General features: G+C 33.4%; 1 protein-coding gene across 4 annotated transcripts in view; it reads right to left on the bottom strand.

Moving 5' to 3' along the window:
* Positions 1 to 17,351, bottom strand: part of PPIP5K2 (diphosphoinositol pentakisphosphate kinase 2) — a 75,309-nt gene that overhangs the window by 2,165 nt on the left and 55,793 nt on the right. For 2 of the 4 annotated variants that reach the window (XM_082651216.1, XM_082651217.1), the window contains exons 25-27: positions 14,094 to 14,166; positions 7,659 to 7,799; positions 4,382 to 4,507 (exon numbers count right to left, since the gene is read on the bottom strand). In XM_082651216.1, the coding sequence (XP_082507342.1) occupies positions 4,382 to 4,507; positions 7,659 to 7,799; positions 14,094 to 14,166 (340 nt within the window). Of the gene's footprint in view, positions 1 to 4,381; positions 4,508 to 7,658; positions 7,800 to 9,417; positions 9,478 to 11,398; positions 11,462 to 12,361; positions 12,482 to 14,093; positions 14,167 to 15,464; positions 15,639 to 16,285; positions 16,407 to 17,351 lie in introns of all 4 variants that reach the window. The other 2 variants (XM_082651218.1, XM_082651219.1) reach the window with 2 other exon arrangements.

Raw genomic sequence — 17,351 nt, 5'->3', positions numbered from 1 at the left:
TTATCAAAAAGTTATTCTAAGCCAGGTTACACTTTTGTATGGATGGGCAAGTTCCTGCCAGACCAATCCTCCTCCTGCAGGTAACAAGTATAAGTGCAGGATAAAATATGAAAAAAACAACTACCTGAAGACACTGAAGAATGAACAAAAGCAGGCATATACTAGAAAAGAATCAATATTTGGAAGAAGGGAACAACATGGAGTTAGTCCCCCATGCCCTTTTTAAAAAAGCTTTAGGCTTAAGGACAGGATCCAGTCTGCCCCATGTGGAATGGCTAAAACTACAACATAAAACTCAGTCCTACTAGCATGAAGAACCAGAAGAAAAGTATTGGGGCAAAAATAGCTGCTTGGAAGTCCAGTGGGGAATCCCAAATCTTTGTGTAAACCCTGATCAAGTGTGTGACTTGAGCAGAGTAAGCTCCTAAGAAGTCCGGCTCAGGCTAAAAGAAATGAAGTGAAATTTGAGCTGTCAGTCACTTCAGAAGACATAGGTTTTCAATCTGAGTTCAGCCAAGGTTAACTCTTTGCTTTAAAAACAATCCAATACTCTTTGGAGGAACATAAGAGAAACAACAGAGTCCAGTGTTTGTCTAGGATACAATCCAAAATTACTTAGTATATGAAAAACAGGAAATAAACCTTCCTTCTTGGGAATGAGAAAATTTATGAGACCAATCCTGAGATCAGCCAGATTAATAGACAAGAATTTTAAAGCAACTATTTTAACTATGCTCAAGAACAAAGGAAAATATGCTTATAATGAATAAAAATATAGGAAATCTCTGAAGGAAAAAAACTACAAAGAAGAATCAAAACAAATGTCTAAAACTAAAGAATAAATATATGAAATAAAATTTCACTGGATGGGTTTAACAGCAGAATAGAGATGACAGGTAAAAGTGACTATCAACCAGGATTTTATTACCAAAAAAAAAAAGTCCTAAGCATGCCGCAGTCAGACTTCTGAGAACCAAAGATAAAGGGAAAACACTGATAGCAGGCAGAGAAAAATAATCCATTAACCCATTGCATACATAGGAACAACCAATTCAAATTAACAAAGATTTCTCATCAGAAATAAGAGGAATGACAAGATAGTGGAACAACATCCTTAAAATGCCGAAAGAAAAAACTTTCTTCCCAAATTCTCTGTCCAGCAAAACTACCTTTCAAGAATGAAGGTAAAATAAAGATTTTTTTTTTTTTTTTTGCGGTACACGGGCCTCTCACTGTTGTGGCCTCTCCCATAGCGGAGCACAGGCTCCAGACGTGCAGGCTCAGTGGCCATGGCTCATGGGCCCAGCCACTCCGCGGCATGTGGGATCTTCCTGGACCGGGGCACGAACCTGTGTCCCATGCATTGGCAGGTGGACACTCAACCACTGCGCCACCAGGGAAGCACAAAATAAAGATTTTTTTTTCAGATATAGTAACAGATCTGAAGTATAAGAAATGGTAAATAGATTCAAGTTGAAGGGAAATGAAACCAGATGGAAACAAACACTTAAAAGAAGAAATAAAGAACATTAAAAATAGCAAATATGTGGATAATTAAAGACTTCTTTCTCTTTTTAATTTCTTTAAAATACATATGACTCTTTAAAGCAAATATCATAACATTGTACCGTAGCCTTTATAATACATGTGGAAGTAACACATATGGGACACTATGTGTAAAAGATGGAAAGAAGGGAAGGTAAACACACCTATACAGTTGGAAGGTTTCTACATTTTACGTTAAGTGGCACAAAATTGACTCGAAGTAGACCATGAAAAGCCAGAAATATGTATTTACTGCTACCAATAAAAGAATAATGCAAAAAGGTACAGCTAAAAAGCCAATAGATAAGTTAAAATGAAATTCTAAAAAATACTGAATTAATAAAAAAAAACAAGAAGGAAAGAATAAAGGAATAATAATCAGAAGGAATAAACAGAAAATATAATAAAAGAGTAGACCTAACTCAACCATATCAATAATTACATTAAATGTTAATGGACTATAAACACTACCTGTAAGGTACATACTGTTAGAATGGCCTTTTAAAAAAGCCAAATATATGCTGTCTAAAAAAGATCCCCTTAAATATGAAGATAGTTTGGTTAAAAAAAATATACACGTGCATGAAGACCTAAATAGTCATTTCTTCAAAGAAGACATACAGATGATCAATAGGCAAATGAAAAGATGCTCATCATTGCTCATTATTAGAGAAATGCAAATCAAAACTACAATGAAGTACCACCTCACACTGGTCAGAATGGCCATCATTAAAAAGTCTACAAATTACAAGTGCTAGCGAGGGTGTGGAGAAAAGGGAACCCTCCTACACTGATGGTGGGAATGTAAACTGGCGCAGCCACTATGGAAAACAGTTTGGAGGTTCCTCAAAAAACTAAAAATAGAGTTATCATATGATCCAGCAATCCCGTTCCTGGGCATATATCCGGAAAAAACTATAATTCAAAAAGATACATGCACCCCTATGTTCACAGCAGCACTATTTACAATAGCCAAGACATGGAAACAACCTAAATGTCCATCGACAGATGAATGGATAAAGAAGATATGGTATATATATATACAATGGAATACTACTCAGCCACAAAAAGAATGAAATAATGCCATTTGCAGCAACATGGATGGACCTAGATGAACTTCATGGATCTAGATGGACTTCACTTATCACACTAAGTGAAGTAAGTCAGAAAGACAAATACCATATAATATCACTTATATGTGGAATCTAAAATATGACATAAATGAACTTATCTACGAAACAGAAACAGACTCACAGATATAGAGAACAGACCTGTGATTGCCAAGGGGGAGGGTGGGTGGGGGAGGGATGGATTGGGGGTTTGGGATTAGCAGATGTAAACTATTATATATAGAATGGATAAACAACAAGGTCCTACTTTAAATTAAAGCACAGGGAAGTATACAATATCCTGTAATAAACCAGAATGGAAAAGAATATGAAAAAGTATATATATATATAAAACTGAAACACTTTGCTGTACATCAGATATTAACACAACATTGTAAATCAACTATACTTCAATAAAATAAATTAAATATATATATATATATATATATATATATATACCATGCATACAGTAGTCATAAGAAAGCTGAAGTAGCTAAATTCACATTAGATAAAATAAACTTTAAGACAAAGCATTACTAGAAATCAAAGAGGGAAATTTCATGATGATATTGGGGCAATACATTAGGAAGTCATAACAATCAAATGTGTATGCACCTAATAACAGGGTTTCAAAATTCACAAAGTAAAAACTGACCAAATTAAAGAGGGAAGCAGACAATTCCACAATTGTGAGTAGAAACTGCTCTCTAAGCAACTGCTAGAACAATCAGAACCTCCTCTCCCTTGTACGTGTTGCCATCCCCCAAAATGGTAAATACGCAGAAGATCTGAGTAACGTTATCAACAATCTTGACCTAATGGATACTTACAGAATGCTACATCAATAAACTATGGAATAATTCTTTTTTAGTGCACTTGGTACATTTATTATGCATCTAAAACATAGAGAACAATGCACCATGATTCAAAGAGTATTCAGGTCTTAGGTCTACTGACTACTAGCTACATGAACAGGGACAAGTCATAACCTCTCTGCAACTTTCTTCATCTGTAATGGGCAACAACACAATCAAATAAGCCAAGTAAAAACAGAAAAAAGCTGATAAAACATAGTTGAATTTGGTAGTTACAGCACCAGACTGAGAATGGAGAGATTAAAATACTCTAGGGAAAGAGAAAAAAAAAATCTTTCAAACAAAATGACTAAAGTGATGCCTTGGCTCAAGAGAAAAGCAAAAGAAGACAAGATAGTCCATAAATCAGTTTGGAAAAGTATGAGTATGAAGTATATTTTATTAACATATGTGAGGGAAAGGGGGGATAATTAATGGAGGAAAAAAACCCCAAATATGTAAATAGGCTACAATAACAGAGTTCCTAGAGTCTAATGATCCTACTTAAAAACAGATCTTTACATCTACAAAGCAAGCTATTATTACTCCTCTAATTGCTATATATATATATATATATATATTTTTTTTTTTTGTGGTACGCGGGCCTCGCACTGCCGTGGCCTCTCGTGTTGCAGAGCACAAGCTCCAGACGCACAGGCTCAGTGGCAACTGCTCACAGGACCAGCCGCTCCGCGGCATGTGGGATCTTCCCGGACCCGGGCACGAACCCGTGTCCCCTGCATCGGCAGGCGGACTCTCAACCACTGCGCCACCAGGGAAGCCCCTCTAGTTGCTATATATATATATATATATATATATTTTTTTTTTTTTTAATTGCTATATTGAATCCACAAATTCACACACACTCCTAACCTGGTTTGCTGCTTGCTTTAGTACTCTTTATGGTAGCTTCTGGCATTGGGAGGATCTTTGCAGGTGTATATGTATTTAAAGATACTTTTCTTCTTATTATTGGACTGGAACGTGAAGCTGAAGAGGCTGGAAAAAACAAACAAACAAACCCAACATGGTAATTCAATAATTTTCTGACAATTCTATCAAATCTAAACTAACTAGATTACAAATAATTAAATCAGATTGTCTTCCTATATCACCCAGATGAGATTTATCTTCAAGCAAAAGAAATTTAAATATTTTTTTTTCTTTCTAATTAAGGTGGGGAGATTGAGAGGTGTGAAAAGGACAAGTAGGTACAATTCTTAAGTATGAAGTCCTCTGGGAAAGGATAGGCTGGAGTGGGGGAGCTATTGGCATGACCTTTTGGGTTCCTAAACAAAGGGAGTTAAGGAGATAACAGAAGACCGATTTGCCTATTACTGCAATTTTGGAAGAGGACCTGATAGCAATAAACACTGTGTCTCTGAAAAATCAATATGTGGGCCAATTATGGCAAATGTGCCTTTGGTGGTTGATACCTACACTGAATGAATACAAATTTCACTGGCAGAAGATCAAAGTAGCCATTAATAAAATAATACACAAATGATTAAAAAGTGCCTAAAATATCCTATAAAGCACCACATCATTACTTAGCTCTTTTCTGCTTGCATTTTTTATCCTATTATAACTTCCACCTCTAACTTATCCAATTAGTATTCTCACACCTTTTCCACCAACATGATATTGTCAGTGCCTCATTGTAAGCTATCTACTAGTTACCACAAAATTAATTTTGTCCTAGGTGAGAAAAAAGTCTGTGAATGACAGATATTAACAATGTCTTCTCCCTTGTTATGAATGCCACAAATTCAGTATAGTTCTATATTATGATGTTACTTCCTTGACAATCCAGGGAATTAAGTATAAATTACATAAATATATTGTGACTACTAAATATTTATTCTGCAGTTACACTATACAATACAGGATTCAGATACTTCCATCATAATTGGAACCCTATTTTCTTTAATCAAAGAGAATGGAAAAACCATACACTTTAGGAGACCTGGGTTTTAGTCTTTTTTTGAGCACTAACTGGTTAATTTCCTCAATGGTGTCTCTAAGTTTTTCTCTTAAAACAGTAAGCTTTTCTCAAATGAAATCTTAAATAAAACAAATCAAAGCAGAGACTCTGATTGAAGCAACCACAGAAGACACAGGCCTAATCACTCAGCATCCTTCTCTTCCTCATGGAACTTCCTAAAGCTCTTGGGAATATACTTTGAAGACCAATGAATTAGATTAACTCTAAGGTTTATCCAACTCTATGAACTGCATTAACTATACTTACTTTCTCATCTAGTTCCCTTAGTAAGTAATGGAATGAAATTTTAAGAGAACTAGAGGGGTTGGGGTACAACTTGTGTGCATAATAAAGAGAAGAGTTAATGAGAACTAGAAAAGGAATTTAATATTTCATTTCATTAATATACCTCAATAATACACTCTGAGGAACTGAATTCACTAACCACAGAAATGAAGCCATCATAAGGTAGCAATGCCACAGCATAAACATTCAAAGATTATCTTTTTGTAAATATTCCACCAAAATTCTCTTTCCAAAACAGATGTCATTACTGCTACTTTACCTTTAAGTCATTTACTGAAGATCTTCTAAACTCAAAGCAGCATTAATGCCTACCCTAAATTCTTATTTACTAATTACAGTCTTTCTTTAATCTCTATTTTAAGATTATAAATCCCTGACCCAGGGAAGCACTGAAATGCCAAGTATAAAGAAAGGTAAAAGAGAAAATGAGAATTAATTTATTCAGGTTCTCTACTACGTTCTGAGGAGTAGCATTGTCCATTCTATCAGCTAACAGAGAATATAAAAGCAATAACATCCTTCAGTTTCCTGACTTTGACTTTATAGCTTGCAGGTTATTTCATTTGGAGTATTATCAATTCTCAGAATCAGACACATTCATATGTACATTTAAAACTGAAACCTACTTCCCCAAACCATTCCTAAAGTGAAATATTTTAGAACATTCACACCAAGATACCTCTCCATTACCCTTAATGGTTAAAAGCTGACCTCTGCCACCAGATGTGAAAGAGAAAGGCAAAAATGCAGGGGGCACTGTTTGGACAGAATACACTGAATAGAACTCTGCAGAATAATACATTGTGGTTCCCCAGGAAAGGGAGGAGAGTAACAGCAACACACAAAAGTGGCTTTCATCCCAAGACCTCCAATTTCATTCTTGGGAAAAACATATTTACAACATTCTCCTTACAAAAAGGAGTTGGTATACATAGAAAGTTTGTACCTTTCCTAAGATATGACTAGGACTAGCAAGACTTTTAACTCTAAGCAGAGCATTCTCTTTCAGAATGAATGCTTCCTAAACTGGAAATTCCAATGTGTCAAAGAATCCTACAGAGCTGAAAATGACAACAGCCAGCTGACTTCTCACATCTAAAAAGGTAGCCCTGAACATTTCCCAAACTGAAGTCCCTCAGAATAGTTCTACATGATGTTTAAATGCATTACCAAAAAAAGTGTTTTCTCAGCAAGTAAGTTCTGGAAAATGTGGGTGTATAGTTTTCTTTATAGAAAGAAGAAACTTAGCTGTTTATATGCTGATGAAACTACACCTCTTGAAAGGGAGGCGGGATATAATAAAGTTTCCAAAACTTACTTAGCCACAAACCCCCTTTTTTTTTTTTTTTTTTACACAGAGGAATTAACCTCTTCAGAATATTTTCTGCAGAACACAATTTAAAAAACTGTTGTCCTAATTTGCTCTCTTTAGTTAAGGGCTCTTTCTGAGTCTATATGACTGCTTATCAAAAGTGGTGAAGGGATGGGCATGTGGCATGTGTAGGTTAATATAGACTGATGTTTTGTCATTTTTAAAAAGCTTATGATAAAATGACATACAATAGGAATGTGAAAATAAGACCATGACTCTATATTACATGTTGCTGATTTTATTGCTGGGTCTTAGATTTTTCCCCCCTTTCTGTAAAAAAAAAAAAAAAAAAAAAAAGTCTTTGCGGAAGAGTCAAGACAACAGTCTGGTACATTGCATATTACACCAAAGAATTCTAAATAATGTTCTTCTCTTTCTCTCCTAAAATTCTATTTACTATCACTATTGAATTTATGTTTTTATAATTATTTTTATATTCAGATAATCTCTATTGCCTAAAAATCAAATAATAATAATAATTTTCCTACAAATTTCAGGGGTCTTCTGTGGAACTTCACTTGATGGAGAAGCAATGGAAGCAAGAAATTCATCCACCTGCTTTAAAGACAGGGCATTGTGAAGAGTTTCTAGAGGACAAATAGATGGCACCATCGAATACAATTCAAAGCCTGAGGGGAAAAAAACAAAAACAAAAACAAGAGTTGGATATCTTAAAAATCATTAATTAAAAAGGAAGAAGACCATTGCTTAGAACCAGACAGTTTAGATCTTTTCAATCTATCACATGCAAACACACGAGATCTCTGAAGTCATGACACCAGATGCTATGCAGTATGGGGTTGGATCAGGATGTGACAAAGATTTCATTTTAAATGTAACCACATAGTACAGCATGCACACAATTTCTTTCTCTATTTTGGTAAAATCTAAGAATAATACTTAAAGAAAAAAACCTGGGGGAATAATAAACAGAGAAAAATACAGGTTTTTTAGTTTTTACTTTTTAGAATCAGCTCTATTTGATAGGTGAATAAGCTGATGCCATAATGTGTCCCTGATGCCAGAATGCTAAAGGTAATTTCTTGTTGAAAAACAATTAAGCGATTACTTGTGAAGAGTGATTTTAAATACTTTTCTAGTCATAACAAGGCCAATAATACTCTCTAGTGTGACCCCAAAATAACATCCATTCATTTACGCTGAAATTAAAATTCCAAAACATATTTCACCTACCTTTATTGAATTAACACAATAATTCTATTTTTGGAAATTGCTAGCTGAGTGAAGTCAGGCCAAGTAAAAAGCAATACAAAATACATATATGTTTGCATTCAACAACGGCACAGGAATACAAAAATTTCATGAAACAAACCATGCAGATATGTATTAATACCATCAGTGAAACAAAAGCACTTAAATATACAGTTTTTTTAAACAAATAGGACATAGGTTATTCACTTTTTATAAATATTGCCTACTTTATTCAACTGAATGGCTTTTAAAATTGCTTTTATATACAACTAAAATAACAAGTCTTTCTGCATGTACTTTTTCAAAAATTTAAACTAGTTTTCCTCCAAAAGAAATACTTTTAATGTTTAGTTTCTACATAAAGTCTAATATTCTTAACTTAAAAGTAAAAATTAATTAAACTCAAATAGACTGGAAAACTCTCTGCTTCAATAGGCATGTGCTCATTTTAACACTGACTGATACTTATTTAATTTTGGGAGAAAATACTGACCTAAGAACTGTCTAATTCTTAGTTGCAATAGGGAAACTCTGGTTAAAAGAGAATCTATCTTTCAATGAAAACAACAAATCCTTTGATTAACAAAACTGGTATGTTTGATTTTCAGGTGCAAACCAAAGCATGACAGAACATTACATATACTTAAAACAAAACAAAACTATAATACCATAGCAGCAGCTAAAGCACCTAAGTTAAGCACTAAAGAAATTAGGCTTCCACAAGTACTACATTTCTTTAAAAGTACAAGATTCATGCAAATAAGCGCAAACCCTTTCCTTGCATTATGCTAAACTTAATACTGTGGCTTTTTTATCCTTTCCTCAGAATGTTTATAAGTCTTTTGTAACAACTATTTTCTTGCACTTGCCTGTTAGATTTTATAACAGGCAAATGACAATATAATCAAGCCCCTTTGGACTACATCTTTTTCCATCTATCCTTAGTAAACTTTTTCTTTAATGCACAGTGAAAGGGTTAGCGCAGCAGTTTAAAAAGCCACCCTGCTGTCATGTTTAGAAGCTATAAAAACATACCACTGGAGCCTAGAAATTCCACAGAGGAAACGGACCAGCACCTATAGAGGTGTAGGTGTTCTGCACAGAGGCCCAGAAAATAAGGTAAAGCACTGTCAGAAGATACTTGTTTCACCATGTTCTTTGAACTAAAGATGAAGGGGAGGGGTAAGTCCATAATAGGTGTTAAGATGGAAAAAACATGAAAGTTAAGGAAAAGAAAAAGAAAGAGTCAAATGACAACTCATAGGACAGATAAGACAACACAGCATAAAAAAGAAAATTTGAAACCCAAAAGAAATATTTATAGAATTGAAAGGGATGCATTTTATATGCATCAAGTCACACAATGTGTGGAAAATCCACATTTTTAAAAAAGTCTAAACCAAAAGAATATAAAATTACTCTATTTTCTGTTAAACTTAACAAAAGCTTTTTTATTTTTAAGCTTCAGTAAACAAAGATTTCTCCTATATAAAACTTGCAATACTGGCTATAAACACATAAGCATTTTGTATAAAAACTATAGTCAGTCTTAAATCTTCAATGTCTCTTCTTTAGAATTTTGTGACTTCGGTTTTCCTTGTGACTTCGGTTTTTCTTGTGACTTTGGTTTTTCTTCTAAGAAGTTCTTATGCATGTGGGTTCTTTAGAAGCTGCAGCTGTATCAAATAAGGATCTTTTTCTTCAAAAAGTAGCATTTAAACAGCTACAATGGAGGGAAAGCACATTTAGCTTTAAGGCTAAATTTTCACTTGTTGAGGATTAGATCTTCTTACTCCACCTTCAAGAAGTATTAGTGCACTGTTAACTTAGGTGTGCTGTTAAAGGATCCAGAAGGAGAAGAATGACTATAAACTTGTGTTCAATCCCTGAGCTTCATAATAGTTTCTGAAAGAACTGACCTGAGTTTTTGAAAGACTTACTTACAATTAAAAAGAAAAAGAAAAAAAATTGCATGGATAAAAACAACTTCATTCCGAATAAAAGCAAAAACATGTATGTTTTCTTTTAAATTCTTTGATTCTGAGTTATTTAAAAATGATTAGTAAATATTCCCTCTTGTCCCACATGAAAAAAGCTCTATGTAAGAAAGCTGTAATAGTGCAAAATTCAGCTTATAAATAATGGCCACAAAACCTTCCTGTTCAGCCTCAAAAACTGAATTTAATTGAACTGGTTGTCTAGATTTTTAGCCTAGTCTTCTTCCTATCAGGAGCCCTCCAAATCCTAACAAAAAGCAATGATACCCCCCCAAAATTGGTTGCTCGACAGCAGCAAACCATATTGCCACATGAGGACAAAGTGAATGCTGAATGAAGTTTTCAGAGTGCTCCAGACCAAGTTGGGTTTTGCTTTAGACAGGGATAAATAATGTTACACAGTGAAACCTGCATCCCCTGGTTCCCAAGAAGTTTTCAAAGACACATCTCATTTGGCTATTTGACAAGTGTGGTTCTGTATTTTTGTTAAATAGCTCAATGAAACAACCATGTGATCATGGTTGGGAGAATTGGAAGATTGGGATTGACCTATATATACTAATATGTATAAAATAGATAACTAATAAGAACCTGCTGTATAAAAAAATAAAATTCAAAAATTCATAAAAAAAGAAAATAAATTAGAAAGAAAAACACATTAAAATTATTAAGAATTAAAAAGAAAATAAATAATACTAACTGTATTTTTAAAATTCCATAGATTGATCACTTGAGAAATCAGAAGGAATTTTTAGGTGCTAATTAAGTATTAAAACTCATCATCAGTGTGGTCATTTAAAAGTTTGATGAGTAGTGCTAAATTATTGTCTAAATTACAGATGAAACAGGGAGCTAGACAGTATCAATATTTTGGGTGAATAATAAGTTAGAATTGTATGCCAATTGAAATTAAGGACTGAGAAATGAATGATACTGTATACCCCACATATTTTGAAACAGAAGAAAAATAAAAAAGGATGAAGCAGGGGATTATCTTTTAAAATAAAAGCAAAACGTACCATTGGTTGGGTGTCGAGCAAATGAGATAGAAAACCTTTTAACAGCAGAACCGCGTGTGGCGTCTGAGAAAGAGAAAAACAGGTACCTGAAATTCATAACAGCTACCAAAAGAAGGACACTTAAAAAAAGAGGAGGAAAAACAAATATATAAGGAGGTTAGAATTAGGTGACATGCAGAAGGGATGGTGAGAGAGAGAAATAAGCCAAAAACTGGTTAAAAGAAGTAAATGGCTTGATGATAGAGGCAAAGTGTTTAACGAAATATACAAAAGAAAGAAAAGCAGGATGAGCTGGCAATTCTGGGAAAGCCATGTTTTACTGAGTAAAATAAATTTGTGGATACATGAGAAAAAGTTTCAAATAAAGCTAATTCAGAAAGGGCTAATAAACACTCCTATTAATAAAAGGGGCAAGCTTCTGTGAGCCTCAAGAGATGTTCTGAATACTATAATTTAAGGTGCATTAACAGTAATGAGAGGATTTCCTTCTACTAGGCGTCCTAAAATATTCTCATCTTATGTTTATTCTTATAAAAATATTGCCAATATGATATTTTCTTCTACTTATAAACATTCCATTCACTTTATTTATTTAGATCAATACTAGTAAATAAAATAAGGTTTAATAATGAACAAACGTTTAAAAGATCAAAGAAAGATTTACTCTTTACAATATGGCTTATCAACTATTTAAAAGAAGAATACATATGATGTAGTTCTAAATTTCATATTTCAGTGAAATACTCACTGAACAAGTACTGTAAGTCTAACTACAATTAACTGTTTGATGAAACATGGACCCAAGTAGTGAATAACAGAGCACTAATAGTCACTTAGGCAAAGGGTGCTAGGATTCCACTTGCATCAGTTAGTGGCCTTAGGCTTGCCTTTGAGAAATATCGTATGCTCATGGGTGTGTGCATGGGTGTAGGTATGAATCTGTGTGTGCATGTGTGCACATACCATCTATGCAGCCAGAAGAGGTCAGCTTTTTACGATGAGTACGAGCATAATCCTGTAGGTTAGGTGCGCTTGAAGAACCCCCGAGCACCGAGGTGCTAAACAGGCCCGCACAGTGAGACCCTGATGGGAGTTAGAGAAAATACATACAACAACGGGTGTTCTTCTATTCACATTGGGAATTCATGCAGCATGCAATAACATGGCTCTTACCACACATACTTGGCAGTGCCCTGAACAGGCTCACAATTCACTTTTAATGTCAACTTAATACAATCACCACCACCATTTATCATATGTACAAATGGAGGCATTTTACACTGGAGAAAATGTTCTTTGAGGAAAATAATATGCCCACACAATAATTAGACATATACATATTTAAAAAACACTATCATAAAAATTAATTTAGGATGATAAGGAATTCTGTCAATCAATATGCGTGAGCAGGCCATATAAAAAAACTTCTCCTAGCATAAATTAAATCATACTAAATCAATATTTTTGAATGTATATCTGTAAATGAAGAAGCTTTCCTGATGCCCTTGAATTTGAGTTATCAAATTCTATTATGAAATTTGTAAGAAAACCAGGTGAAACAATTCCTTTTAAGTGGTCATTCAGGCCTAAATCACTCTAAATTCCTAATACTTAAATGATTTAAGATCTTAATTAATAAGACCCCAATCTAATGCTTAACTTGTAGTAAAAGTCTTTATACCCAAGTAAAACTTTTACCACTGGGTAAGGATTAAGTAAATTTTTATCAGATGCATTATGATATATAAAGAAAGGAGTAATATATATATATATATATATATATATATATAAATAATATGTATGTATATATATATATATACACACACACATATATATATACACACACACGTGTGTGTGTATGTGTATCTGGCAAGACACTGTGGGAATATCAAAAGTTATCAATTAACAAATATGTAATTAAAGAGAGATTTTTCAAGTATGTAGGCATCAATGGACAGTTCATAAACTTAGTATAGAGATCATAGTACGTACATAGTCGAAACATAATGAAATTTATTTATGCTGTTATTAAACTGATTTAGACAACTATTTACAGAAAATAATATGTCATTATCTCATGTAGTTTATCTATCATGACCTTAAAACTAAAATAAGTTTAGAAAGGTCTTTTTCAATGTTGCTTTGCTTGAGTGTTAGCAAAGAAACAATTATGTTCTGTAGGTCAATGAAGAATTAACATTGTCACTGTACATTAGTTTTGCTTTGGCTTTCCTTAAGAGATGACCAAAACCAAAAGGATAATTAATATACCCAGACAGGGTTTGAAACACTCCCCACTTAAAAATTTTTTTAATCAGAATAGTAGATTCTTTTTGTATGTGATAGCATATTTTCATCTTTATCAGCTGGGAAAAATGAAGTTTCCTTCCTAAATTAAAACATGTTGGGATTTTAACTTATAGAATACAAGATTAAAAATGAGCACTGGCAATTAGACTAAGTAGTTTACATTATGGGCATTCAAAAGGGTTATGAAACAAAATTAATGCTATTTCGTATTTATTTCATCAAAACTTTGTATTTTGAGCTTTATGACTCAACATTTCTGAATTAGTGTATGTTAAATAAAAACTAAAGCATAGCATTTGGTCATGCTTTCACCTCTGAAGAGTTTTACATGTGTGCAAAATAGTGAGTTTAAGATTTGGAATACAACTTCCTTTAGACCACATACCTACAGTAGGGTTCTGCTTCTGTTCTACAAGAGTTCGTGGTGTTCGCAAGTAATTAGCATTTTCAGATACAACCTGCACAAGGAAAGCAAAATAAATGAACTAAAACAGTAAAATAAATTAAAAAGTCCATACTTCATTTGCAGCCTGTTCCAGACAGACAAAGGTTAATAAGCTGTATGATACATATTAGTAGAAATACACAAATTATGAAAGATCATGCAAGATCCCCTTCTGAAGGGAGTCCATTTCATATGAGGTCCTTGCAATGAAGTGGTGCAAAGCAGGCATTCAGAATTAAATATCATGTATGAAACAAGACAGATGAAAAGAAACAATTAATAGACAATTAATAATTTCACTCTCTCTTAAAAGAAGCCAAATGCCCACTCTTAAACGGCTCCTGTATTTGAAGGGGGAAAAAAACAATCACAAACAAAAGAAAGGACAGACAGACTGTTGAGATCACCATACAATTACTGATCCATGCATAGGCTTTATCAGAGTAACCTTTAAATATTCACAGCCTTAATGGATACCATAATCCCTTTTCCTATAATCAATGCATTATATTTCCAAAAGGAAATTGCTGAAATTCTCGGAAAAGTCATGTGTATGAGCAGACCTTCCATTGTGAAAAAACAAAAAACTAAAAAAACCCACAGTATTTTAAGTTTCCAAATGTCATCACAAAAAGTCCTTCTGAAGTAATTTTATTTTGACCCCTTTTGTTGGGGCATATTATTGATGGGCACATATACATTGTCCCCTTTTATCTTAAAGAGAGCATTAAGATATTATACAACTAAAAAAACCCATACTGTATGTAATTATTAGATACTTCCAGATAATAGAAAGCGAGGGAGAGAACCATCAGTATTAGATGTATCCTGCTAATTAACATAGGGCCACATAAATTTTGATATTTAAAAAAATGTTCACATTCTCAGCAAATTCCAAATGGAATCTATTTTTCAATTATGGGGGAAAAGGTTATTAAATTTTCTTATCATCAAATTATGTAATTTCATTTCTGAATGTTTTAAAGAATAAGTCAAAAAAATGATTTCTTTACATTTAAAAAATTTTAATTAACAAGCTAAAGTTCCAGGAGTATAAAATTTATTGACTAATTTTAAAATCCTGGATATTTAAACCCCCCCCCAGTAAAAATGCTAAACACATGCAATGTAAGTGGTTTCTTTCCCTCAAATATTGTGAGACATTACAAGCATTTTTAAGTGAATTCAAAATTTAAAAACAGAAGTATTTACTCTGATGTAAAATATAAGGGATTAGATGTCCTCAAAGACAGCTGTTTGTTGCTCTGAATGCGGGGAGGAAAAATGTTTAATGAAGTAAAGTTTAAAAACCTGTTGCCATGAGCCAAAAATACTGGATGTGAAAGCCAATGATTTGGGGGAGACAGGGGAAGAAGTGATTTGTTCCCCTGATCTGCGTCTTCGACGCCCAGTACCCACACCACTGGTGTAATGCAGCCAGGTACCAGTACCCTCTGGGCTAGACACACTCAGGGGGCTCTCTTCCTGGAAGTGAGAAAGGGGCAAAAAAAAAAAAAAAAAAAAGCAGAGCATGCAAAGTTAGATACAACAGAGCCAAATGATCAGAAAGAAAAAAAAATACAGTTTGTTTGCATTTGTTTATCAATTTTTAAAAAACTATTAAACAGTAATTTGGGAGCCAAATATTTTAATATTTGAGAAATTGATCGGAATGAGTTATAAATCTAATTGTAAGTAATAGATTATGAGAATTACATTACTATCTTAAATATACAAAATATTTATACTGCTTAATAGTTGTCACTTCCCTCTTAGAACTTGAAAGATTTTAACAATTTTTTATCTTAGCAATGTTAAAAATATGATATTTAGGAGGTTTTATGCTATACTGGGCAAACTTTTCAACCCAAAGCACTAAAGAATCCTGCAAAGGGTTAAAGAGACTTCATTGTATATATGTATGAAAGGAAATCTGTCTGGCAGACAAAAAAAATTAGAGATCGTAAGATGGAGGATTCAAATTGCACTTGTTTACACTTTCAAGCTATCTATTTATTTACCCCCTCCAAAGGTTATTTATAGAGTTCAGTAGGCAAAACATGCAGCAAACATTCTCATTTTACATGTTTGCATGTTCAGGTTTCAGACAGTGAGGACAGAGTAAAATCTACTTGCACAAAATGAAGAGAATAGTCTTTTTCTCTGTATGTCTTTTGGAAGTACAAACTTCTGATATCCATGGAGATGATGGACGCTGGAAAAAGTCTTCAAGGTTTTACTTGAATAATTTACCTTATGGAAGTAAAAGTTTAGCATGGCATAGAAATAATCTCTTGAAAGCAACTATTTAAGTATTTACGAGAAAAAGGTTTATAAATGTGTTCTGCGTTTTAAGAGTTAACAAAGGGCAGTGATTTTGTTGAAGATTTCACAAATACAGATGAGACTCAGAATACGTTTGACTGTATCAGTGTTACAGACTTCTTCTGGAGTTCAGAAAAAAGGTTTAATGGTGAAATTCTGAACAGTCTGATGAATTGCAGATTGCTTTGTTCAACAACACCAAAATCACTGCCCTCACGCAAATGGTATTTTAGGTTACATTAATAAATGTCATTTCCCAATTTTCTGAAATTAAAGATAACTGAACATAACCCCAGGTTTCTCATTCTTAAATTAAGCTATAATAGAATAATCCCAAATTCTACAATTTTTAATCATCCTCTTTTTATTGGGTTGGCCAAAAGAGTGCAGGAAAAACCCGAACGAACTTTTTGGCCAACCCATAATTAACTTAAAATATCCCATTCATGGGAATCCTAACTAGTATACATTTTCAACTGTAAAATTACAACAATCTATTTTATCGAGATGTTTTTCCTATACACCATTGTCAAATTGGGACACATACATTTGAAATTTGAGAATCAAAAGCACATATGTTTGTATAATTTGGGGCTATAGAAATGAGCATAATTCTCATTTGTTGGTGTTTACGTTCCTATTCACCAACTGCTAGATGTTATACCTAACTCTTAAGATTTGGCATATTTAATCATCAACAAAAAATATTTTTCTAACTTAAAAGTTGATGGTTCTTCCTATCTTATACTTTTACTTCAGCATTTAGAGAACATTTTTAAGCACTGATCTCAAATCAGTGCTGGGGGAATCATCCTATAGAGAATATAAATAACCCAAAAAGAAGGTATTCAGAGTATAAAAATGTATACAGAT

Source organism: Grampus griseus, assembly GCF_964374135.1.
Source record: "Grampus griseus genome assembly, chromosome: 3".
NCBI classification, from domain to species: Eukaryota; Metazoa; Chordata; class Mammalia; order Artiodactyla; family Delphinidae; genus Grampus; species Grampus griseus.
Note: the sequence above shows the minus strand (reverse complement) of the source record. Positions and strands in the feature narration are given on the sequence as shown.